The 27,673-nt window shown below is 39.0% G+C and overlaps 1 protein-coding gene across 2 annotated transcripts; it reads right to left on the bottom strand.

Annotated features, from left to right (window-relative positions):
• Window positions 1-1,451: 1,451 nt before the first annotated feature.
• On the bottom strand, window positions 1,452-27,622 carry GIPC2 (GIPC PDZ domain containing family member 2). 2 transcript variants are annotated; one of them, XM_062628912.1, is made up of 6 exons: window positions 27,244-27,622; window positions 19,536-19,721; window positions 15,400-15,580; window positions 12,288-12,397; window positions 11,472-11,553; window positions 1,452-2,991 (listed from the first exon to the last, which is right to left on the bottom strand). In XM_062628912.1, exons 1-6 carry the CDS (start codon window positions 27,484-27,486, stop codon window positions 2,837-2,839), a joined length of 957 nt encoding a protein of 318 aa, XP_062484896.1. In that variant the 5' UTR covers window positions 27,487-27,622; the 3' UTR covers window positions 1,452-2,836. The 2 variants fall into 2 exon arrangements, with proteins under 2 accessions (XP_062484896.1, XP_062484897.1); XM_062628913.1 differs by lacking the exon at window positions 27,244-27,622 and adding an exon at window positions 22,143-23,436.
• Between the last annotated feature and the right edge of the window lie 51 nt (window positions 27,623-27,673).

The following is a 27,673-nucleotide window of genomic DNA, read 5'->3' as shown; positions in this document are numbered from 1 at the left end:
GATTTTGATGTGACAATTTATTCATGCATAGCTGGAAAATGCAAATAATCTACTAAATTGGGTAGTGGTACCATTATGTCTTATGTGCTGGAAATCGTGTATCATAAATGAGAACTCAGAAAAATTACTATTTGTAAATTTATGTATTGACATACTTTATTGCCGTAAATGCTAGTAAAATTGGAATTGCTATTTAAACCTTAGTTCTGAAATAAACTACAAAAAAGATAGGCCACTATAAAACCAGACAGCTCTGTGCAGAATTAGAGCTTCAGAGATTATTTTTATCTTGCTATTTTATAAGTGTAATGAGACAAATTATCCTCTGAGGATAAACTGATTAAACAACGTTAATTTCTCAAAATAAAATGAGCATCCAAAACACAAGGGGTTATCTGCTATAGGTTACATTTCATATATTAGATACTACTCCTCCATAGTGCATTTTCTTTTGCCATTTAAGACAGAATTCTTAACTTTCATTGATTTTATAACCAGCAGCATGTTGGTTACTAACATTAGCGTACATAATCATCTCCACAAAATTTGACATTTCAGTTTTATATAAAACAATTTGAAACTGAATGGGAATTCCTGACATTCAATTTTTCCTTTTCATCTAAAATAAGTTTAAAGAATAAATAACATGGCCCACAGTACTTTAACTCTTCATTACCAACAGCACATTAGTTAAAGTAACCCTGTGTACAAGATACGGTATGCTCAACTGCAACAGAAGATTGTGGGCTCAGGCTTGCAACTATTAAATACAGAGAAATGCTACCTACCTTGTGCTCTCTGTCCTAAAATTACACTCCTTTCTCAAAATAAACATTTTCAAGGTCCCAACTGAACAATGGGATGTATATAACATAACTACCTCCTTACAAAGTTTCTTTTATTTTCAAGTTTTATTAAAATTCAAATTTTCTTGAAAAATGATCTCTATTTCTCATAACTTTAGAATAACCTAAATTTTCATATCCATTTCTACAATTAGAAATATATAGTGATCACATCTGTTTGAATACACATATAGGTTTCATCCCAGACTGATGATGAGGCACTAGTACAATTAAGAGAAATTTTGACAACTTTGAACTTCTTTAACACACTAAAATTTATGACTTCCATACCACCATGTTTCATCCCATAAAAAGGAATATTGGTATTATGTGAAAACTTGTCCTTAAATCAGAGGTACAAGAGTAAAATATTCACAACAGCCTTTATAAAATTGGAAATTATCCCCATCGGAAGACCACTGAAGTACTTCATGCAGTATTTCTTTACTAGAAAAAAAAACATTCACTTATTGTAACATGTGCAAAAGACTGATGTGGACTTCAGGATCCTTCCTAAATAACAAAGAGAATGAGGACCCGCTCTCTCAATTACACTTCAGAGTGTCATGGTTTTAGACTACAAAAAAATCAGCAACATAGAACATGTAAAATTATTGGCATAATCTTTATTTCAAAGAGATCTCTGCAAGACAGCGAAAGGCATTTTCCTCAGAAGAAAACTAATTAGGTAGTGATTTAGAAAAATGCTTGTAATATCTATTATTTCATATGTTTGTGCAAATAAAAAAATATTTAAAAGCTGTAACACCTTCCCAGGTCAGGCCCCACATCCGATTTCCATTTCATTTTCAATAATCAGAGATTTACTAGTAATGTATTATCAGTTAAAATAAATGTTCATGTACAAAGTAATTGGAAATCCTAACATCTCAGATGAGTTTAATGTATTCTTCAGGGTTTAGGCATGTGTTTTCACCCAAACTGAGGCTGTTTGTGACATCTTCCAGGTCTGAACACCATCCAGGTCTTCTCCTGCATTGCCATGTTGAAAAAAAAACCCAACCAACCAACCCAGACCAGAGGGGAACTCCATAGGATCTAAGCAAATAATCTAGCATATGCAAAGATCCATGAACCACGTAGTCATACACTATAATCTTCAGTGCCCCATCACAGGTATTATCCAGATACATGAACAGAACCGAAATTTAACATTTGTTTCTTCCTATGCAGTTCCTATTGCAATAATACGGCATCTGAAAAAGCAGCAGCTTCCTGGTTTAAGCATTTTTACTGTATTTCCTCATCTCAGCAATACCCAGACTAGACATTATTATGATTCAAATGAAAGCAAGTCTTTCTCATTCAAAGATCAGAGTTCTCATGTTTCAGAGGAATATTTTTCTCCTGAACTCAGGTTCTTTAGAAACAGGGTAGCTTCTTCCCAGCTGCCTACAGAACAGACTACGTTTATGCCAAACCACTGCTCCACAGCTCTTTGTGCACATGAATACATAAGGACAACAGAAGACCAGGGAATTGCAGCATGTAGCTAGGTAGTCTTTCAACAAGTTGAGGCCCTTAGTGACATGGTTTGGTGAGATGGCAGTCCTGGAGTAACACTTGGACTTGATGATCTTAAAGGTCTTTTCCAACCCAGATGATTCTCTAAGTTTATAAACCAATCCAAATTCTTCATTTGCATATGTCTAACACTTTTCAGAATATTGATATCAAAGCGTATGTACAATAAAAAATACCTAATTTTCATAAAAGGTCTGTATAAATATAGCTTCTTGACGCACTCCTCACAGTGACTTGTACATCTAAATTGTTTGGTTTAAATGTGCAGTTGTCAGAACTTTGGGGTTATCTTCATATTTCTATTACAAACCTTCCTTAGAAGACTCAGACATGAACACTTAAACAGAGCTCCCTGGATTCATATCAATAAAAGTATTAAAATTCTGATGTACATATTTGAAAATCATTCTGTAGTTTCAACTAGGGACTGATAAACTGCACAGTTCTCATTCCAGTCGTCCTTGCTTAGCATCACCTATTGCTCCCCATACATCAAAGACAAACTCATCTGGAAATGCAAAGTCTCCAAGAGCTTCATCCAATGCCACTGCAAATTCATCTGGGTTTTTCTTGTCTCTTCCAGCTTCCACCATTGTTGCAGCTAAAAAGCAACAAAACAATGTAATTATTATGAAAGTAACAGATAACATATATTGCCAAAATAGTTTTTGAATGTCTATTTCCACAACCAGGTAGAGATCAGCTTAGGGAGATGTAGAGCTTACATACTGGATTTAGGATTCATGTACTTAAATCCCCCCACGGTAGCAACATTCTAATCTGATAAACAGGAGAGCCTCCCTGGAGTGCTCATTATACATTCCTCTGTTTGTTTGGCAGGTTTAACTTCTAATTCAACAGACTTTCATTTTAATCTCATTCAATTATATTCTGTATTCACTGCTGAAGACATATGAAGCATGGGTCTAAAACCCAGGTTAAACACGACCCTTCTGCAATAACCAGACCTAGTCAACACTAACTTCAGTGAGTTTGATATGAGCTTGCTGATCTAAACCAGAAGATCAAAAGGCAAACCTGAATGTTCTTCTCTTCTAAACAAAGAAGAAAACTTCTCAGCAAGTCAGAGTTTAAAGTAGCTAAGTTCTTCACAGAAAGCCAAAAGGCATAGGGTTTGAACAAGGAAAACATAAACCCTGGTTAACAGATACATGCTCCAAGCTAGTATGGGCTTGCTAGCAGCAAACCATGTTTTATGAGTTTAAATGTTTAAATGTTGAGCATGACCTGCATTTAGAAAGGAGTAATGATAAATGGGCTAAGAGACACTTGAATACTCTATTTGAGAAAACAAGAATTAAAATACAGGGTCAACTGTGCTGTGTAAAATATAGAGAAAATCAAGATCTGGTTTGTTAGGTATCAGATACAATATGTTTGCAACTATCATATGACCTCAGATGTGCTTAAATTTCCAGCTTTATTTTATTTTAATTAGCTTATTTTTTAAAGCCAAAATACACCTCCAGGCAGTAAAGAGATTGAGGCACCTATTGTGAGCCACATTATTCTTCTGCTTGGATCTACATTTTTTTCTGGATACTATGCAAACTAAAGGGAAACTAACTTCAGTGCATAAGTTTGCTTCAATTATTATTACCTCCAGCTCCAAAAAAAAATGAAATTTTCAATTTGCTTTTCCCAGCACCCTCAAGGCTGGAATATTTGTGCTTATGCCACTAAGAAGTGAAAAAGATCAAAGTTATTTCTGGAAGTCTCAGACAGGTGGTTCACATTGTGCAAAAACAAGGGAAAGACCTTGCTGCTGTGCACAACAAACCAGAGCCACCAAAGACTAGGAACATCTGGTACCCAGGAAAGTTAAAGCAGAGAGGTCTGATACAATAGGAGTAGACTATGGTATCTTGTACACCCATGCCGCCCAGCATTTCCTCTTATTTAATACCCAAGTATCAGAATTTATCAAGCTTTAGACTTGGAATTAGCTACAATGAGGTTGCTGTTAGGATTCAGTCCTTAGCTGCTGTGCTCATGCCTCATACCTTTAGAAACTGCACAGTTACTCAGATTCTAGGACAAATTACAGGGCTATCCCAAAAAACACTGGATGCTGGCAACCCAGGGATATTAGAGCAAATTCTCTTGCACCTCCCTGAAGGATGAAAAGTAACAGCACAGAGTTTCTCCTGGTTAAGCTATGGCAGGAGAAATATTACCAGCAGGTGCGTCTGAGGCATGCAGAAGACTGTAAAACAGACTTGGCACAAATAGCACTGCTAAATGCAGTTTATTTTCTGAGCTATATATCAACTCCACAGACTTATTTCATAAGAAATAACAGTATTGTACAACAGATGAAGCCCTCAAAGTCTGCTTCATTTTGTGATTACTTTACATACCTGCCTTAAGCTGCAATATATCCTCCGTCTATGGTTATATATCAAGTAACCACCACTTTGTTCACGAACATATCAAATTCAAGTGTCACACTGAAAGATTTTATAGCTCCTAGCCTTTTCTCAGTGGGATATCAGAGTGAAAAACATGTATTACAGTGCCTGAGAAAGGGAGGGAAGTTCTGAAGCCACAGAGACTATCCTCAATGGGACAGTAGTCTGCCATCTACTGCATGCACTGTGCTGTATCAACATGGTAAAATCCCTCTGATAAAAAGGAAAAGAAACTTCCCCTGCTCTCAGGTTTCATTAAACTTATTTAATATTATTTTGTTAACCTGAAACTCAGCTCAAATTTATTGACAGTTATGAACTTCTGGCAAATAGTGTTTGCTGTTACGCAAACTTCTAACAAGCTATGAGCAAACTTGAACCATATTCCACATTGTGGCCATCAGCAATGGTAAATCTGAAGAAAGCTGATGTTTTGGCCCAAAATACTTTCAGACGTGAGGCGTCAAACAGGACTGCAGTGTGCCAAGCTACACAAAACAATCCAAGGAAAATTTACATAAACCTTGACAAACAAACTGCTGTGATCAAGACAGCTCAAGTGTAACCCAGCTTCGGGGCACCACAAGTGGTGCTCAAGGACTCTCAAGACCTGTTTGGCTGCCAGAAGAAACCCTAACCCTGTTGCACTGATCTTTTCTGTATCCCCTGTTAAGTTCCTGAGATGGTGACTCAGAGAAGGCTGGATGGGAAGCAGGCATTAATGGGACTCTTGTTCCTGACAAGCAGAAGACAAATATCTGACCTATCAATGCTACCTTGTATCCCCTGACACCATGGCATAAGAAGGTACTTAGAGAGGAGCAACCCTGGAGGTAATAAGGTGAGGGGTGCAATTTTAAGTTCACAGATTCCTGGATATGAACTCAGATATGAACTTACTCTACAGGTTGGACAGAGCCTTGAGTGACATGGTTTAGTGTGAGGTGTCCCTGCCCATGGCAGGGGGGGTAGAACTAGATGATCTTAAGGTCCTTTCCAACCCTAATGATTCTATGATTCTATACAGACATTGAGAGAGAGCTTTAGGCAGAAAAGCTGCGCAAGGCGACACAAGAGCAAACAGATCTAGATTTAGTTACTCAAGATATTAAAAAATCAACAGCCAAGTGCTCCAGCAGAATGAGTGGGAGCAAGGAATTTAGCCAGTTTTAAGATAAATTGGTCAAGACACATGGAAGAGCCATATGACACAGAGAGCAGTGAAAAAACAACACAAGATTATTTTACAGTCCAACTGCTCTAGCTGAAACCTCAAAATTACACAGTAAAACTCTCTCATTAACAGAAAATGTTACTTCAAACACAGCTTTCTTTAAAGATTGAGCTTCCTAAATTATGAAACAGAACCCTGTAAATAGTTCAGTAGAGATTTACCACACTTGAAAACAAAATCCACTAAACTTAGATAATCAAGAAAACTTTCAACCCAATCAAGCAGGAGTCAGAATAGCACCGCCAAAAGTTTCAAATAAGTGTTTTCACCTGGAGACATTCAAGACCAGGCTGGACGTGGTCTGGGCACCCTGGTCCAATTGAAGGTGTCCCCACCCAGTGGGGTTGGACTAGATGGCCTTTGAAGGTCATCCAACTCAAACTGCTCTATAATTCTATGATTCAGTGTATTGAAGAACTGTAATCAGCACTACCAGGGTACATTTAATGTACTGTATTTATTAAAGCACATTCTGCTTCCCAGATTCACCTGATGAAAAGCGCTTCTATGAAGGGATTGCAGGATCTTTGTGCTGGGCTGCACGTTTTCCACAGCATGGTGCTGACCTCTAGTGCCAGCAGAGCTCTATTACCGTACAGCAAAGCTGATAGAAGATGCAAGCCACCCTTCCTAATTTTCACACACACAAATTGTCCCGCTGATGTATACAAACGTGCAAAACTGATCCCTGCTTCACTGGCTTCATACATACAGACACACTAAAGCTGGCCAGTCTTCTCCATCACACAGTGTACATATTCTTATTTCACCATGCAGTAAACACAGACAGGGGCTGGCATCCCCTGGGAGCCACAGCTGTGCAGAACATGCATGTTTACACAATGACATTTGCAATGAGTAATTCCCAAGGCAAATCAAAACTACTGATTGCCAAGGCATTTAGCACTGGCCAACTTGAAGAAAACTTTACTGGTTCTCAGAGGGTGACAGCTCCATGCGCCAAACTGCCTCCACTCCCCTCCCTTTCCCCCACTGCTTCTTGTAACAGCTTCACAATAAGTGATTAGGGGAATTTTTTTCCAATAGAATATTTTTCCACACTCCAGATAGCCCCAATTGTTTTCAGATTATTTGGGATTTTAAATATCACTTCAGGCAATGCTAATACCTGAGAAATTTTTACATAAAATGTGAAAAGTTCAGCAAACTTAAAAGGGATAAGAGGAATCAGGAGTCTTCTCAACTTTAACTGTGAAGCTCAGTATCAGGCCTCCCAGAATATGAACAAAGTACTGTACTGGCTTTTTTAACCTAGTCACTCCAACCTCCAAGATCTTTCACAAAATCCTTATTTTCATTTTTGACGGGCAATGTACAAGAAGCCATGAAAGCTACAGTCTGCCTGCCACTGTTACTGCCTACCTTACATAGTAGTTTTGCTACTTGCACCCTACTCTGTAACTTCTAAAGAATCTTTTTCAGAAGCCCTAATGGAAACTTCAATATTTATTTAGCTGTAGAGCTAATTAGAAGCTTTGCCTCCATCAAAATGTAACAAGCATTATTATTATGGCCTAAACCAGCTAAAATTCACATTCAACTTCCTTACACGACAGAAAATGAAGCATGTCTTTGCAGTTTCCAGTGTATAACAGTACTTGGGTTTAGTTTCATGTTGAATGTTGTCAGATCTGGTATTCAAGGAACCATTAGAAATATCCTTTCTTGTTTCTTTTTAGTAAGTATTAATTCTTGAAGTGGAGAAGTTTTCTTGTTTAACCAGACTTGCCACGTTTTTCACAAAACTCCCGTTATTCTCCCAGAGTAAATTAACAGTCATAAACAAAATACCCCAGAGTGTATACAATAAAATCCTTTGAGAAAGGAAGTCTGGTCACAGAAAATAGAAGAGCAGAAAACAACAGGTTTAGGGAAAGTATCACTTTAGTCAAAGCATTTCAAGATAAAATCATCTATCCAATACTACTGGGTTTGGATTAATGAACCAAGAGAAGCAGCTTGGGTGACAAAAAGTTTAAACCTGTTAGGGCATTTTGACTAGACAGTAAGTATGAAGAATAAAGAGTAGAAAAGTAGATTTGAAATTCTTTTAAACAGAGCTGGAGAATATGCCAAGACATTTACTGTCTGGCAATATCATAGGGAACAAAAACAAAAAAAAAGGAAATAACATCCAAATGCATAAAAATAGAACAAAACATCAGTGGATGAAGAGCTAGCCAAAAGATGCTGAAAGAAAAAAGTTGGACAGGAAGCCCTTTTTGCCTTCATTTTTCCATCGGTAGCATTCTGAGGTTGGATCCCGTAAATCCAGACTTCTTCCCACCCAGAATCTTTGGGATCAAGCACAGTTCATAATAATTTGAGCCTCACTGATTTAAAAAAAAAAAGACACAAGTCTTTTTCATTAGCAGTGCTTCCCGAGTCCCTTCTATTAATCAAATGTTCATGTTCCTTTACCAGAAAGCACTGGCAGGATTTAAAATAACTTGAATTGTCTCTCCATGGCACATTTGTTTTAAAGAAGCCTGAAGTCAAGCCTTGGCCCAATTTCTAGCATGTCCATAAATGGCTGAGTAATAAACTCAACAGAGCCAGTTGTCCCTTCTGCAGATTAAGTCCAGTTTTCAGTAGACTAAAGAGGTAAAGAGGTAACAGTGCATTCAAAAGGCAGACATGTAAATCTAAACAGAATTTAGATCTCTGAAAATATAGAACCATTCCAGGAAAAAAAAAAAAAAGTGCACGCATTTCCATTACACGATTTCCAAGCATTTTGCTTCAATTTAGGAATTTATGTGTAGATTTAGTCAGCCATTCTTAAAACTGTCAAGACACTTAACTACGAAAAAATTAAGGGCTTTATCTCATCTTTAATTCTGTCTGTAATTTTACTTTATTTTTCTTTCCTTTCTTTTGAACTTCTGTCTTAAAACTGGGGCACTGTTTTAGAATTCAATCACACCATGGAAGTGTCATTTTAATGGAGATGAAAGAGCAATATTAACTGACATCCAAAGCTTCTGACAAACAGAACTGCATGGGAGTGAGCAATGATTGAGATCTTAATCACTTGTCAGCTGTGCATTGTGATGACTTGCATTTTCAACTAATCTGGCTTGAGTAATGACTGAAATTTCTAGCTGAGTGGTGATTGGCATTCTCTGAATGAATCCTTTCCTCATATTTCATTTTCATGGGTGACTGATCATATGCAGTATATGAAAAACTGACATGTGTTAATTGAACAGATTTGTGACAGGTGATTAGCTCTGCGCTCCTAAAGAGTCCTAGGGCTGTTTAATTATTTAAAAATGATAAAACTTTTTGTTGTTGATATCACCATTGGCCCTCCACTCTACCATTTGATTTTTCGGAAATGGCTTCAAAGGTGCAAACTAAAGTGATAGGAACCCTGCAGTCTTTGATTCCTGACAGTTTCTCTTTGTTTGACTCCCTTTTTGGGAGGAAGAGAAGGAAGAGGTAAAGGGCAAAACAATAACCCAGTTTGGGAAGAAAAGAGTATCTCGGAGGACACAGGCCTCTTCCTTCTCTGAGTATTCTTTTAAGGCATTCTTTGAAACATTCTGAACTATGTACTGAAAGATGAAGAATGTTAGATCTTTGGGGGGGGGGGGGGAGGGAGAAAAGAAAAAAAAGAAGAAAAATCAGTATCAAGGAGTTCATAGGAAAGCTCTACCAGGTGCTTGGCAATCATCACAACCATATGTGAGGAAAGCTGAACTCCTCAGTCTACTGTGCAAGAGGCATCCTGTTACAGTACTGAGAGCCAAAACCACAGGGAACACCAGGCTTCCCTGTCCCAGAGCAGAGCACAGCACACATCAGCATCCCAAGAAACCATGCTCTAGGCCTAGGATCTCAGGGTTCTGGACACCAAAACCAGAACCCCTACAGCTGCTTATTCCTATATAGCCAAGAGTCTGGGGACCTTGGAAGTAACCTGCAAGGGCAGGAGTCTCCTGAAGCCTGGCTTGAGCTGGGACTGCAACAGCTGCAGGACAAAAACAGCTCCCAAAGGAATGACAGGCAGGCAACGTGCAGCTTTGAACCCTGAGCCAAAGACAGAGTGGAATAGGACATGGGATCCTCCCTAACCTAAACAGAGTGTCAGCACCACACAGGGCTCCCAGGAGCGTATTACATGGCAGGGGCATCAAGTATTAGAGTTGCTAGGAACAGAATTCTGGAGAATTTTTAGTTTTCTGGGAATTTGAAAGTTTAGATACTACTTACAAAACAGAATTCCAAAGTTTTGGGTGCTTCACTCTCTATTCTACGCCAAGAAGCCCACCTCTACCTCGGGCTGGGGTACAAATAATACTTTACCTAGTTTATCCAGTGAGAAAGCTATTAGAAGCTGTCAATCAGATGCTTGCCGGTAGGAGCAGTCAACAAAGGACTTTCAGCTACTCACATAATCTCCTATTTTTCTCATTCCTCTGTGCTAACTGCTGCCTCTCCTCCTTTGCCCTTAGTTTCATGCCAAACCCATTTTTAATCCTGCTTTGCCTCCTCCATTTCTTTCTCATAAAAGCTCTCCTTTCAAGACCACTTTCCATTTAGTTTATCCTTTCCTAAGTCTTGGCTGATTTTTTTTTTAAGTATTACCATAACAATAAACACCTTATGTGTCTCAGTATTAGCAGTTCCACAAGATTGTATGAGGACTACAGCAACCACAGCTGGCTGCAGCAGCAATTCATATTCAACTAGACTTCAGCTTCTTTCATGCAAACAGAAGTTTCTATTTAGTTGTTGTTAGATTAAGAGACAGAAGCTACAGCTGCAAGGATAAGTTTGGTGCAGTTTTAAGGATTTATGACACTGGGGTTGAATAGCTTCTTTCATTATGAATTGATGACTGTGATAGCTAGTAAATATTCTGGGAAATTTTCCATGTTCTTCAGAACCCAGGCTTTAGAGAACTTGATAAATTTGTGCAATTACTTTGCCAGTTCCCTTGCTAAATAGTTGCCCTTTCACTGATGAAGATCTCAGATGATCTCAGTGATCAACTTTGTGTCTAAGCCAAGGGGCAAAAGAGCAAAAAAGCAAATAGACATGCTTATCCTTAACAATCCTTAAATGTTTCACATGCAAGCCCCACTAGAAAATATATGTGAGAAAGAATACAGTGATGACAGTGGCAAACAACTAAATAATTCATGCAATAGTGTATAGATAATGTGCATGAAGACTAGAGGATTAATCAATTACAACATAAGCCTTGTAGTGAGAGATTCTTTTTTTATCAGACACACGTGCAGAAATATGGGCAAGCTCTTGAGACCACATGCTGAACAAACTTTGCTTCACTTTCATCCAGAGACTAAAGTACTCAATAAATTTTAGGCTACAGAAAATGAGAAATTATTCAATCTTGTAGCAATATGTCTGTTAAAAACTCACCTAATTCAATATCTCTTATCCCCATGTATGTTTCAAGAAGCTCATCCACTTTTTTAATTGCTTTTTCTTCAACTTCAGTTGGCTTTGTCAAAATAAAGGGAGAAAAAGAGCAAAAGTATGATTAGATACATGCAGATTTCAAACTAACCAGCAATTAACCACTGATTATCCTTAGTCCCATCCCAGCTACCTAGACTTACAAAGCCTACAAGTAAAACATGTTATTACACTCTCTTTCCCTCTTATCACAAACCCAAGCCTTCCTCCTAATGTCATGCCACACAGCTCTCACATTCGAAGTAAACAGGAACCTTACGTCTCCTGGCAATATAGATCTACATCAAATCCTCACTAGTTTTAGAGGAACCCAGAATAAATAACATTTCTACTTCCAAACCCTAAACCTCGTTTTCCACATATTAATGTCAACGTAGGTTATTAGCCTCTCCTAACAAAAACATTTACACCAGCACAGCACACTTTGCAGTGTCAGAAACAAAACCAACTCTTCAACAGTGCCCTTCCCCTTTCCCCCCTTCCCTCTTCTCAACACTCCTTGGTCTCATCAAATTCATCCACGTAAAACATGACACCTAAATACAGGCTCTCTGTTTCCAGATTCCTCAGCCCCATCCTATCCCTGCTAGTCTTAACGTTATACAAGAATTTCTCCCTGCAGAAAGCAGTTGTCTTCTTGAGTCCTATAAGCTTTTTAACATCCAGATTTTTCCCTCCTACTTTAGTTTATCGATTCTGGGGAAGAATAAATCAGGTGCTAGATGATTAAACTATTGAAGGATCCCAAGATAAGCATACCATTTCTTCCACAGTAGCAGGGCCTCTGCTTCTCAGCCGAAGTGTTTCTCTCCCTCTGGAGATTTTAGCTGCTTGTGGAGTTCCTCCCTTGGACCTTGGTTCCAGCTTTTCTGAAGACAAAACAAGTAACAACAACAAAAAGAAAAGGATACAAAACAAAACTAAGTACATAGTATATCAGAATACAATGTACCTGCTTTGGCAATTGCACTGCCTTCACTTCTTATTCTAATCAAGCTCTAGATGTATGTCATAATTTAATTATAAATTAACTGTGTTCCAAGTATAGCTTCAATGACTATTTCTTGTCTTCAGACTTTGATACCCTCTTGACTGATGCTAAGACTTCCATTGACCAAGATATCTATGTAGGCCTATTGTACTCAATTTCATATATGCACTAAGAGTAGAAGTATTTATTACTTTATATTAGATAACAGCTGAAGCCATCACCCAAATGCTGATTTATCCTGGTCTTCACAGGCAGACTATGTACCAGGTTTGGCATTGCAACATTTGGATTTTTTCACTGATGCAATGGTGCAAATGCTACTGCTAAACATGTCATGGTGAGCCATACTGCAGTGAGCTAACAATTCAATTTATGTCAAATGTGTGAAATGTCCATACGCAGATCTGCAGGAGTTTTTTTCACTGGTTTCACAGAGGTCCTGACTGCACACCTGATAAAACTCTACCAAGAATATCTGGCTTCACCCGAAGTTTTCTTTACCTGAACTCAACTTGCCTTGTTTAATCTTGGTTAAGGGCACCCCAGTTAAGTATGGAATCATTTTATATTTGGCTTTCTTGTTCTAGGGCATAATTCTTCATTTAAGAGTGGCAAGGCTTTAATTTACTTACTGACATAGGAGTTACACAGTTAATCTGGAGATAAATATTTCATAATTGGGTTTAATTGTGCTGTTTTCTCTACAAGATTAGTCCTCCATTTAACAGCCAGCCTTTCCAAAAAGCTCTCCTTGAATGCAAGACTTAAACATGCTATATTAACTTTGCCCAGGTAGATTCCAACTCATTAGTCTTGTGTAAGTAGTCAAAAATCCAGATTATTCTACTGAACAAGCCTTGGAAAGTAATTTTTAATTGTTTTTATTTTAACAAATAGATATGGCACAATCTCTTAATGTATTTACTTAGGATCACTTTTTCTTAATCTTTTTATTGTTTCAAGGATGGTTTAAAACATCCTTAAGACTGTCATAATTTCTGCTAGATTTGTTTCAAAAAGTAATTCCTGATACAACACTGATTTTTTTCTAGTTCAGCAACCATTAGTACATTAAAACTCATGACTGGACATAATTTTTATCCGTGACACTTCAGACCAAAGCTCTCTGGCCACCACAGAAACTATTTTCACAATTAAAATTTCAAGTTTGTATTATGCTGCCTTTACTTTGTTTCTATTAACTTTTCACCAGTTCGCAGAGGGCCAGCTTGTGACTGGTAAAGACCAGCTTTATTCAGACAAGTCCTTAATTCTGTGCTACAAGCCTTGACTAGAGCAGCTGAGGCAGCCTGTGTGCACATGGTTGAAAGAGATCTAACCAGTAAATTACTCTCATTTCACATTCTGATGAAAGGAAGAAAAATAAAGTTGGTAATTTCACATGGAGGCTTGTCTCTTATTTCTATACCCTTACAAACTTGTGTTGAGACTAACAGGAATTCGGCACCTACTTGTCCAGCAAGATCTAGATCTTGTTTGTCATCTCCTCTGAGGCTATTCTCAGCATGCTGCAGCTTGAACACTATCTTAAATAAATTTGTAAAGGCTAACTGCACCTAAGGCCAGAAGAGTGATATCCTAACCTGTTGGGCACTGCAGCTTGTAAATTAATTTCTGTAGGGTAAAAATAGGCCCCAAAATCTCTGACTGCCTCTTAATTCAACGTCAGATAAAAGGTATTGCCGGGGAATTAGCAGATCTCTTTCTCTACATCACAAGCAGACTAAAAGGCATCTTAATCACCTGACTAAAGTAATTACTATTAAATAATGTCTAAAGTCATCAATCAAACGCTGATTTACCCTGGTCTTTACAAACAGACTACGTAACATTTAGCATTGAATACAAATTATAGACCCATATTAAAAAGGTATTCCTATATTACTAATTGAAATACTATACATATGTAATACTGCTTTAGTGCAACATATTACATACACATTTACTTAACAGGAGTATCAACTTATATCCAAACACATTAGAGATTAACTCATAATCTTCATTCTTCATAGAAGCACCAAAAGCAAAAAGAAATCTTCACATTTCCTTCATTTTCAATTTCTGCTGCTATTCTGACACCAAGTGTCAAGACTGGTGTATGACAGCAGTTGTAAACTCCTAATAGGTAAAAAAAAATCTGAAAACCAAACATTTCAAACTTTTGTTGCTGTGACAAAGAGGGTAATTTTGATAAAATATACTTAAAGATTAGCAGTAGGTATGCATTTCTCCTAGGTAAGTATCACTTTCTCATAGCATGCAGGTGGTAGGTAAAGACAGAGCTTTGTCATACGACTTTCTTCCAATTCTGAGTATACCTGCTGTATGATTGATTACAGATCCACAGAAAAGTTGGGGCGAGAGAGAACAGGAAGATATGCAGCAAAGGAGATGCTTTAGGGAATCCCAAACCGTTTTCTGCGGCATCCTTCTGCATTAGAGCGTGCAGTTCCCAGTAAAGAGTACAAAAATAGAAAAACCTGATACACAGATGAACAAGGATTATCTATCAATAAAGGAAAAGAGGAGGGTCGAGGATCAGCACATTAGTGAAGTGATCCATGCTTTAAAATTGTAGCTATGAAACAAATGCTGTGCTTATTTTCCATCACCATGCAGCAGCAAAGGAATCAAGCAACAGAGACTGAGGCAGCCCACACCAGGATGACTGCCAGAGAAAATGAGATGGAAGAAAATCCACACCTAAATTTTCCCCTCAAAGAAAACAAATGTACTTCCTTGTAGCAGTTATGTTACCTTGGGTGGACACCTGGCTGCTATCTGAACACAAACTTACTACGCAATGCAATGTTGGGATTTCAACATTCAGTGAACAAGGTGGACAGTCGCGTCACTCACCAAATGCTTTCATAGGCTCTATCAACTGCAGCTTAAACATTTGACCTTTCTCCAGATCTTTTAGCATTTTAGCAACTTCATAATGCCGACAATCTGACACATTTTTTCCATTTATTGTCTCTATGTGATCACCCACGCAGATAATTTTGGTTTGGTCCATAAGGCTACCTTCTTTGATTCTCTATTGGCAAAAAAAGAATATATATATTCATATATATATAAAATACATATATATATCAAAGAAAAATTTCTTTAAAAGGTAAAGAGGTGACAACACAGAGTTTCAAATATGTCAGTAACACCACCAATACCGTTGAGCTTATTGTACCAGCAGTACATTTTGTCTATAAGATTTTCATAAAACATATTTTTGAAAGAATTATTTTTCAAGAAAAGTATTATAATAAGCATCAAATACAAAATCAACAGGAAAAAAAATGCAATCATACTTCATACTTTCCAAGTTAAGGCTTCTGAATAAGCAGATATTTTTGTGCTTAAAAACTCAATTCAAACACATCAGTAATGTGAATGTTTAATTGAGTTTTGGATTTTTTTTTATTTCAGAATCATACATCATAGAGTCACAGAATGGTTTGTGTTGGAAAGGACCTTAAGATCATCCAGTTCCATGGCCCTGCCATGGGCAGGGACACCTTGCACTAAACCGTGTCACCCAAGGCTCTGTCCAACCTGGCCTTGACCACCACGGATGAAGCATTTACAACTTCCTTGGGCAACCCATTCCACTGCCTCACCACCCTCACAGTAAAGAACTTCTTCCTTATATCTAACCTGAACTTTCCCTGTTTAAGTTTAAACCTGTTACCCTTTGTCTTATCACTACAGTCCCTGATGAAGAGTCCCTCTCCGACATAACTGTAGGCTCCCTTCAGATACAGAAAGGCTACTATGAGGTCTCCACAATGGCATAGGAATGTAGTTTTTCTTAAGTGTGGTCCAGAGACATCAAACTACATGTGTGTGATATACTAAAAATGACATACTATAAAATGCTAGTCTTTATAAGACCCATCTGTAGTGATATGACAGCTGCATATTAAAGTATTTCCTCTGAAATATCAATAAAGAATGAGAAATTCTCCTAAATGCCATCTCATGGAATACATATACTGATGTTCTAAAGGTCATAAAACATAACAAATTAATATTTGTAGTTTCTGTAGAGTTTAAAAAGTGAGAAAAAAAGGTCAGGTTGGACAGAGCCTTGGGTGACATGGTCTAGGGTAAAGCATCCCTGCCCCCTGCAAGAGGGATAACTTTAAAGTACTTTCCAAACCATTCTATGATTTTAGGATTTACCAAGTCACTTAAAGGACATTTAAAATGTCAGTGTTTACTGTTGTTACATGCTGTCAAGTTTATCACGTGCCTAAGTCATGTAACCTGTTATCTTATGGCTATTTAACAGAAAAGGTATGACACAGTAAATTATATTTTTAAAATATAAGAATTTCATTCTAATATCTTTGTGAATAACATAACTTTTAATAAAGCCTGATGTTGTTCAGGCTTATTCTGAGTGAAGTAACAGTGAGACAAGGGAGATAAACATATTACCACCCACTACTGTAACACCTAGCCTAGCTGCGTAACTATCTCAGAAACCTGCTTCTAGTTTCTGTGCACATGTCTGAGCCCACATATGTTCCTCCATTTGAGAGAGCCAGTGGGAAGTGTGATACTGCTCAGTGTCCTATAATATACTGTAACAATTTTTAGCTTCAATCTGAGTTCAACTCTTTGTAACCTAGATTAAAAACCAGAAAGAAGCCTCACGGTGAATGAGGAGGTGGGGGCATCATACACAGATCTGAAACCAGGTCCCAAAAGCATTTCTGTTACCAGCAGCCAAGATTCAAAAGCGTACCCACCACACTTCAAGTAATGTTTAGTCTACACATTGAATTAGTTTTCATACAGCTTTTTTTCTTCACTTGGATCCTAACACCAAAACTATTTAAGTAATATTCACTGGCTATGTTTTCGTGTCATATCAAACGTTTTTTCTCATCTGACTTGATTATTTTATCATCACTCCAAGTTAACTGATCAGAGACAGCCAAGCTACATTGTCACAGTAATTAAGGTGTGTGATTGATATGACTGTATTTCAAGTGCTCTACGGTCCATCTAAATGCTAGGATCTATATTTCCTATGCAATACCTAAAATTAGTTGCACCACACCATTTTATAGTCTTCTTATACACCAGTCAGTCATGCTTCAAGTTCTGTTATTCTTTGAATGGCTAATTTGATCCCCTAATACATCTTTCCCATCTGACCACATACCCAGAAAAGAATTTTTTGAAATGATACCAAGTTTTATTCTTTGTAAAGCAAAACATTAGGCTTCGTGGGAAAACAACCTGCAGTTCAGAGTGTCAGGTTTAAAAAACCTACAAACTACACTGTTACTAAAAATCCAATAAAACTACTACAGCCTATAACACCTTCCAACAACCCACAGGTAGCCAAATTTAATATTGTTAATTAATAATGGAACATAGTAACAATTTTTCAAGGAAAGAAAACATAAACAAGGAGAACTTTATCGAACTTTAGAGGCCATCTCTGCTTATTCTTTTACCCAGACAGCCAAGTATAAAAAAGATGCAGCTTTTACTTTTGCAGATGTATTTTCTACACTGTTTTTAAAAATCCATTAGCTAAGTATGCAACAGCAACAAAGTAAACTCCTAGATACTCCTTTAAACTAATGCATTCCCACAAAGACTGCACCATTTTCACTATACTGCTTATTATTAGACCAGTACAAAGGACAATGGTATCTTTGTTCAGACAAGTTTTATACAAGTTTTACTAGAAGTTACAGCTTGTCTTGCTAATGTGGTGGGGATTTTCCAGCCTGCTCCAATTATGCAGTAGCCTATGTGATGGCTGTTCTCTCTCTACATATTAGCAACCAAGCACAGAGAAAGTAACACTGTACAGTGCTGCACACATGAACTTTAATCACTGAAGCACCGCTTTCAATGCCTTCTTTTAAAATGCCACATAAGCAGCAGCGTGACTGAATGTTAGATGCTGCATGGGGCTACCAGTATGAATACAGAGTTCCATGTCTAGAAACATAAAAACAAGGGTATGATTTTGCCAAAATGATTACTGAAACTTCCACTTCATTTTGACTTTCTCAAGCATGATCTCAAACACATTTTCCCACAACAGATAAGGAAACCTATTCCTAAACGACATCTTGTTTTATATGTATGGCAGCTAAGGAATGAAGAGAGAATACTACCTCTTTGTACAATAAGTTCTGTTTACAACAGCAATGAGAACAGCGATTGGGACAGCAATAATCAAAGATAATTGCCAATGCCTCACTAATAATGAATAATTGGGGTAGATTAGAGCAAAGCATCCAAAAAAAGGCAGAAAATGCTATCATGGTTCCTTATACCTAGTCTAGCAAGAAGGGTAACGTCATTTCCTTCAGCCTCTACTTGTCTCAAAACATGCTATCTGGAGGTCACATAGAAGATGAAGAGGAAAGCAATTACAATTAGTATATTTTATTGCTCATAATTGCTACTCACATTAATTGTGGTAAATGTGTCAATTCATACCCTCAGCACCTTTTAATTCACCCTACCTAAGGCAAAAGTATTGGAAAGCTGAAAAAGCCGTACACTTGCACCTATTCTTACACAGCACAAAGGCTTCTGCCCTGTGAACAGTCATGAAGACTGAAAGAACATGATCTCATTATCACGAGTGACACAAGTTCTATAAGCACCCCATAAATGACATCAGGAAATCACTTAAAAAAAGGAGGGGGCAGGTGCAAGCAGTATTTAACACCTACCACCTCAGGGTAGATTGGAAAATACAATGGCCATATTTTAAAGGTGATACATGGTACAGAAGCAATGAACAAATTAACTGATTTTGAATGACATGTAGTACAGAAATAGCTGAACTAATTCTGAATGATGTACCTAAAGAAAAGCCAACTTTATTTTTTACTTACCATATATATGATGATGAAAGGTTTTGTAGTTCTAAAGCATCATTAAACTAATAATTAAACTGCTAAAGTAACAGAAGCTTCTATAGAACAAAATACTTCACTAGTAATTAAATTTACCTTTATAAATGCACAACCAGTTCCATTGTCTGTAATGGTAAGCCCAAGCACATCATCAGTTTTAAGAACTTCGATTTCTTTTCGTTGTCCTTTTACGTGGGCAAATATGAAATCTTCAAGGCCAATTTGTGCACCTAAGAGCTTGTCCATATCAGCTTTATGAGTGTTCAAAGTGCAAAACATGATCTGTGCGGAAGGAAAGCAAAGACATTAAGTTTAACAGTGTACCAGGTTTGGTGAGGTTGATGGGAATTAAAAAGGAGACCATAGCTCTGGCCTCTCTAACAGATCCATAGCTGAAATGATGACAACTCTGCTTCTCTAGATGCCCCAGGTGAGATGATAGTCTCCATCCAGGCACATGAAAGAACACATCGATAGCTCAAACTCTGGTGATAAGAGCTGGCAGGCAGCAATGTATAGAAACATGTCTGTGTGAGCAGCCTCTCACAGATTGTCTGAGCACACCAACTTTGACATGGGCAACTTGAGCTAGAGCCAACAGCTCGTTCCAGAGGTTAGAGCAATCAAACCAAAGAGCCACCACCACCTTTTGGTTCCTTATTCATCCACCTCCAATGCCAGAGGATTCACTAGGGACTGCTTTATGACATATCTGCTTGAAAACAATTTCATGAAAACAGAAAAAAAAAGAGAGAGCTTATCAAAACAAAAGGGTCATGAGACAGCATGAAATGCTTTATACTGCTGCATCTGAAGGGGGCCTACAAAGGTGCTGGAGACAGACTCTTCATTAGGGACTATAGTGATAGAACAAGGGGTTACAGGTTAAAACTAAAACAGGGAAAGTTTAGATTGGATATAAGGAAGAAGTTCTTTACTGTGAGGGTGGTGAGGCACTGGAATGGGTTGCCCAAGGAAGCTGTGAATGCTCCATCCCTGGCGGTGTTCAAGGCCAGGTTGGACAGAGCCTTGGGTGACATGGTCTAGGGTGAGGCCTAGACACGGTCTAGGGTGCCACCCTACTTGGCCCTCCAGCACCGGTGACAAAGCCACAACTGCAAACCAACAATGGCTCTCCTGACAGCAATATGCACATAGCTCTGACAGGACAAGAGAGAGAAGTAAATACCTTTTTACCTTCTGCCTGTATCTGCTGGGTGTTATTTTCCTTCAGAGCACACTCTGGACCCCCTTGCAGCCCACTGCCCACAGCAGTTCCAAATTAACCAGTGGGAAAAGTAGTGCCCACACATGAAAAGCAGCACACAGTGGGAAGCCAGCCTAGCATGTGAGATAAAAAACAGCAACAGGATGTCGCTGTGTCCTTCATCTTTGCTACTGCTCCAGCGGCATTCCCTGGGAGCAGCAAGCCAGGCCAGCTGCCCCAACACCCAGGCACAGACGTGTGCTTGCAGCCTATCAACCTCTTCTGATGCTTCGCTGGAAAAAGAGGGTCCCCTCCCACCCTCCTGGCTTCCCTCACTATGCTTATAAGAGGTACAGGGTTTTCCACACCAGAACACTTCAAATGCCTTTTCCTTCCTTCCCACATTAATAGATGACAGAAGAGAAATGGAAAGTCACCAACCTATTCAAATCTATTCCAGGTCAAATGAGGGGTGAAAGCTTTTCCTAATGTATTTTACAGAGAGCATTTAAGTTTCTGAAGCTTCCCACAGTTTTGATTCTATAACTACGGGGTTTTAAAAAATGAAAGTTTAGTACAGAGATGGTGTTTCTTGGGGGGGGGAGGTGGGCTTCTTTAGTGTTTATTTAAAAGAAACAAACAAAAGACTAATTGCTTATCTCATATAATCCATCAAACATCCACTTCAATCTAATACCTTAAGTTAACAGCACACCATTAACAGATACTAGTTTTATTCTCTCCAAAGAGAATGCAAAGTAATGCAAAAATTTTCAGTTAACCCACAATGAAGCAGTAATATCACCTAGAGAAATTCAGCTGGGCTTAAGTAGAAAATTTTATTTCATTTTATAAATAATCTCTAATCAGCAGTGTTTTCTTTAAACCAAGAAGGTTCAATTCAAAGTGACTGTATAGAGTTCACATATGCATATTTGCAGCTCTGTTGAGCTACATAACTTAGTTGACAACTGCATCTCAGTTCTTTTTTACAATGAACAACAAGCACTATATCTTTACATTTTAGACATTAGCATCCTTCGTCTGACCTTGTCAAACAGACAATCATTCAGTAACTACTGTCACACCTTTGAATAGATAAAATTGGCAACAGAGCAGAAATCTGATATTTAGAAACTCGATCCAGAGTTTCTCTTTTTAGACCTTCATCTGGATGGCATTCCTACCACAGCCTATAAGTCTGTAGAATTTTCTGTGAGTCAGTTATGTGCTAACCACAAGGCTGAGAAAGCATCAGCCAGGCAAAAATAAAACTTATATCATTCTTTATCCTCTGCTTTTTCTCAGAACAGATATATGCAAAGAGTAATATGCTAAAAATGTACCTATGCAGGATAATATACCATCACACTACCTATCAGTTACAGCACAGCTTTATTTGTACATGACTGAGACCTCTCAATTCAAAAATGATATATTTGCATAGATTGTACATAAGTTTAATACAGGTAACTAATAACAGTTTATATACTTACATGCTTAACAGGAGGTACTATAGAACATCTTCCATTCACTCAAAGTCTGGTATATTTTTAATAGTAATGTTCTTACCCAGAAATGAAGCAAGGAAAAATAAAAATCAATGTGCAATTTTCATTAAGTCTTTTCTCTCTCTTCTTACCTTCAACATTCATATGCATTTGCTCTTTAACTCTGCATACCAGTGCTGTGACATTTCATGTCAACTTTAGCAAGATATTACAAATCATACCTGTTACATCAGTCACAAAGTATCTAGGATACCTCCTAAACTGAGTGTTATTGTGTGTGTTACACAGAACAAGGAAATTCCATTTGGCTGGCAGGGACTAGGGGCTTATCCACAACCTTATAAAATCGATTTCTCAGATAAGATTACTAACAGATTATTCCCTGCCTCAGTGTTTTCAACAGGTAGAGACCACATTAGCCACTAAAAACAGGGATACACTGTGTGTTATATAAAGAAACTGTATTAGTGAGGAAAAAGAGGGTCACACTGTGTTATATAAAGTACCTATGTAGTACCATATTGCATATCCTATATATTACTTTCTCGTCTTCCATTTTAAGCTGACGCCTTTAGAAGAACTCAAAAATAAGTTGACTGATAGATGACATACTCAGAAGCTATTAAAAGTGCTTTTAAAATCAGTAGATCTCATAACTTTACAGAGGCAATCATTACCATTTTATTTAAGAGATGGGAAAATGGGAGTTCTGCTTCTCAGCATTGACTATACATAGATGTCATTATATCAAGAGACCACCAACACATTTTCCAGACACCTTACTCACTTTATCCTCTCCGAGGAAAATGAGGGAGCCTTGATTAGCTGCAGCAACAGGAAGAGTAACCAAGTCATCCAAGTTCCAGTGTGCTTTTGGTACTCTCTCAGGTATGCAACTTTGCCTCCCCAAATACATTCAAAGTACTACAAAACAGGCATTCAGTGTTTTATTTTGTTTTTTTTTTTAACCCAGAGCACACAAGAATTACAGTGTAACTTCTTCCATACAGCTTAAAAGTATTTGAAAACCAGATCATTAATACAGCAAGCATCACACATAATACAGGGGTGAAATTTAAGCACTGCTTAGCGGAACAACCAAGCAAACAATTGTTGCCATAGAGCTGGGAGGAGGTGGTTTGTAGGGAGTGTTAAGTTTGTTCATTTAAAGCATTCAAACTGCAGGCGAGATTGTGAACCATTTGTTTCTACTGATAAGCATTAACTCTAAAACTAAGAACATTCTGGTGATGAGGATGAGGATTTCACAAGCTGACCTCACAAACCTCCTAAAATACACTTCAGATTATTTTCTTGTTATAAGGTCACTTTTATTCAGAAAACTAAGTTTCAGCAGTGGCTTATTTTTCAGTATTCTTCCATAAAAGTTTAAATTGAACAGGTTTAAATCAAATACTTCTATGAAAGCTTAATGTGGCACAGCCTCACAGTATACCTAACTGTATACATGAGGGGACAAGGCCAACGGAACAGACCAGACACACACTCAGCAGCTGAACTCTTGTTAGGGCAACAGACAGAGGGAGCTGAATTTCTGCCCTTGGTGCTCCTGGGAAGGTCTCCCTTTTCTTGTATTCCCCTTATGAAGCAAAACTCCTTCCACCATGGAAGACACTCCAACCTCCACAGGCTCTTGACAGACACACCTTCTAAGCATTCAACTTACCTCACCAGCCCCACCATACTTGACCTTCCAAAGCAAACAGAACAATCAGAAATGCAAATTATGGGTACACAAATCGAAAGTCCATATAACTTACTATTCCCTTCTCACCTCATCAAGAAACAGCCCTGCTACAGTTGAAATTTAATATCAGTGTTACCAGTGCCTGATTAGCAACTCTGAATACTTTAAAGCCCTACCATGTGCTCTCACAGGAGCACACCACCACCAAATGCTTTAACAAACCCACATTGTCCTTTGGTCAGTGCTCATTTATTTATCATACAGGCTGCACTTAGTACTTTAACCCTTACAGGGAATGTAACATTCTCTGCTACCTTTCTCAAAAGTCACAGTGGAATAGTAACCCTAAATGGCCAAGGCCACACCAAATACTTTTTCCAACTACTTTTCCTACTTCATCCTCTATTAAAAACACAAACAAACAAAAAAAACAAACCAGAGGACATATTTGTATTATTTATGAAAGTAGAAACATAAACCTATTGTGGTGGGTTGTGCAGTCAGTTAAGAATTACATCTATTTTTTTCATTATGTTTATTTTTAGTTCTGTGTTTCCTTGTTGAAACCCTGTTGAAGAAATCAAGCTAAAGCAATGAAACAATGCAATCTCCCTCAAACAGCACTCATATTAATAATACAAGCAACCCATTGCTAGAAGTCATCTTCATTCCTCCTCCCCGAAGAAAGGGCATTCACGTTGGACCAAGAAAAGAAGAAATGCTGGTCATGGTAAAAGTCGAGAGAGGTAGGCAGAAATGCAGGCTGAATGCCAGGTTCAAAAGGGATAACTGAGATATATATTCACCTAGGAAGATGGATGAAGAATAAAATGCCTAGGCAAGAAAGGATGAGTACAGGAAAAGCCTGAGAAAGCTGCTGAAAGCCTCACTTCTTCACAGATGCCTAACAAGTATCATAGGAGTGAAGGAGCACCCCTTTTGAAGCTACACCAGTCTTGTTCTGCCCCCATTCTGCGCTACTCATGATCCAGGTTTGCACAGAAGGTTTTGTCATGGTCTGTCCAACAAATAGCTGTTTTATACAAGCTTCTCTCTGTCACTCTTGGCAGTCAATCACAGATCCTGGAAAGGATTCTCCAACAGAAGCTAAACTCAGCTGGTCCCATGAGATGTGATACAAAGAGGAAATGAGGTGCTCTAACCATACGGAGTCAAAAGAAGTGACAGATTACAAGTATAGCTTATCCTGAACCATACTGAAACACTTAAGTAGGAACTTATCCAAGAATCCATACCCTTGCATACACTGCAGTAAACTCAGATATCATATTAAATGTATTCACTTCTGCAACAGTTATCCAAATGCTCTCTCTACACCGAACTCTTCCCGTCGACTTCCCCCTCCCTGTTTTCCACCTGGGTCACTACAGGACAGAGATCTCTTGTGATAGTACCTGTTTCCAGAGGCATTCAGGTATCACACTGCCCATAGGCTTCAGCATAGCTGGGTCACAGAAACTTTCCTAGACAGGTAACACCTACAAATGGCATTTGAGTACCTCAGTATCTTTCAGTTTGATGAGGTGTAGCTTCTGGCATTATTCTTTACACCAGACTGTCTGTCCAAATGCAGCTTTAATTAATAGATAATACCATTTAAAATATCTAGTCTATCCTTACTTCCAGCAAACTCATCACTTGGTAATAAACTCACATTCCATGTCATCCCTTGCCATTCACTGATCTATCCTATTTTATCTTGTCTAGACAAAATCTTGTTACCTGGCCCCTCTGGCCCACATTCTTAACTCTACTGTGCCACCCATTACACCAGCAAGTATTTCTGATCACTATTTTCATTTTGTACAACTTAGCTTCTTAAAGCCAACTGAATTGCTTTAGTAAAAGATTTTAAGTCTAGTGCCTTCATCAAAAAAATCCATTTTTACCAATAAACCACATTAAAAAAAATAGGAATAGGCCAGTAGAGAAAAAAGGACAAAAGAAGAAACTTACCTAGTTTAGCACAAGGCTAGCAATAGATGCCCATAAAACACGTGGTGCTTTCCTCTAAAAGCTTTCAGGGTGTTAGATTATACTACCAATGGGAGCACACCATTCATACAAAATTGAATTTCCTGGTGAACACTGTTCTTTGTCAAGTCGATGGAGCCAAAAGATCAGTAACAGAAGTTCAACAGTGAAAGGAAGAAAACTCAAATAGAAGATAATCTGGCAATTATGAGAAGTTGAGAGGAAAAGGTACAACTGGAGATGGAACAGAACAAAAGGGGAACAGCAGCTCTGTATGGAAAGAAAACAAAGCAGAAGGTCAGAAAGCAGCTGTGAAGGTCTGGGATGTAGGTGCATTGGCTGGCAGCTGTACTGGTACTTCTTAATTACTTAATGCATCAGTGAGTGGTTAAACTGTACCCAATGCGCTGCCACTTTTCTTTTACCATGCTCTGTTTGAAATGCTGCTAGGTCAGGCTGTAGCAAACCCTCCGAACAAAGTCTGTAGCAGCAGTCTTTACTACTTTAAAAGAGCCAGCTGCAAATGAGAAAACAGGTAAAGCAGTACAGCCACATGCAGGTATAACCAAATGCTAGCACAGTGCCGCAATTTGCCACTCAGAGGTTAAGGTTCACAGAACCACGTAAGAAGAACTTGCTATGGCCACTACCTTTTAGCTGAGAGAAAACAATGCATTTACAAACACAAATGATTCATTATCCAAACAAACGTCTAAAACTTGGCTCCAAAAAAAAAAAAAAAAAAGCTCAAAGAGGCAGCAGGGTTAAAAAACCCCTGTCAGAGATTTAAATAACCTCACTTAAGCAGTCTAGTAAAGCAGAAAACATTCCAAGCATCACATTCCGCTGGGATTTTAAAATGCAGTCAGATTGAACGCTTTTATACCTGCCACTGCGGTGGGTATCTACATGCCAGGTACCTACCCTCATGGACCCACTGACTTTATTTTGGGGGTTTTTGTTTTTTTTTTTAAACTGGGTCGGATGACTGCAGTCAGTAATTCCTAAGCTGGAAATAATTATTCCATTCAACCAATGGTTTGCCCCTTAAGAGTTGAGTTAAACATCAGGCTGGCAAGAGGTTAAACAAGACGCTAGAGGTATTTTGGTTAAAAGGGCCACTGTTTTTCCTCGTAAAACTTAAATGCAGTTATGCTTATACCCTTCCTCATGCGGTAACAGAAAATACCCACGTTCACAATCACATAAATGAAGCCCAGGGCACTGGCAGCCACAGAACCAACCCCCCTCCTCCCCTATCCCCCCCCCCGCCCCTGTCCGCGTTCTCCGAGGCCCGGCTCCGGCTGGCGGAGCTCGGCGCCAACCCCCCCAGCACGCTCCGATCCCAGCCGGCCCCCTGCGATGCGCGGCTCCCGGCCGTACCTGCGCAGGGTCGATGCCGAACGCCTCGCCGATCTTCGCGTACAACTCGCGGGCGCTGCCGAATCCCGCCACGCGGCCCGTGGGGCTGCCGTGCGCTAGCTGCGTGTGGAACTGCAGCCGCGATGCGCTCGGGGCCGGGGCTGGCGCTGGAGCCGCGGGGACCGGGGCCACCGCCTCGCTCTCCACCAGCTTGAAAGTCTCCTTGGACTTGTCCTTCTTCTTGCTCCTCAGCCCCAGCGGCATCTTCCGCGCCCGCAGCAGCCTCCTGCCGCCACCGCCGGCCACCCGCGCTGGACTCTACCCCCGGCGCCGCCCCTGCCCCGCACGGCCATGCCGCAGCCAGGTGAGGCCTGGGCCCGCAGGCTGCCCCGCCCCGGCGGAAGAAGGCCGAAGGCTGCGTCTCCGCCGCTGCCCGCTCGTCCCCCCAGCG

This window comes from Pezoporus occidentalis, unplaced genomic scaffold, assembly GCF_034315485.1.
Source record: "Pezoporus occidentalis ecotype Australia unplaced genomic scaffold, CSIRO_AGI_Poc_V1 ctg325, whole genome shotgun sequence".
NCBI classification, from domain to species: Eukaryota; Metazoa; Chordata; class Aves; order Psittaciformes; family Psittacidae; genus Pezoporus; species Pezoporus occidentalis.
Note: the sequence above shows the minus strand (reverse complement) of the source record. Positions and strands in the feature narration are given on the sequence as shown.

Coding starts and splice junctions, on each gene's coding strand:
- GIPC2 (XM_062628912.1), bottom strand. CDS start 27,486: ATGCCGCTGGGGCTGAGGAGCAAGAAGAAGGACAAGTCCAAGGAGACT. Junction 19,722..27,243: donor TCGGCATCGACCCTGCGCAG/GTACGGCCGGGA, acceptor CCTTCCGCACAG/ATCATGTTTTGCACTTTGAA. Junction 2,992..11,471: donor GATAAGAGATATTGAATTAG/GTGAGTTTTTAA, acceptor GTTGCTTTTTAG/CTGCAACAATGGTGGAAGCT.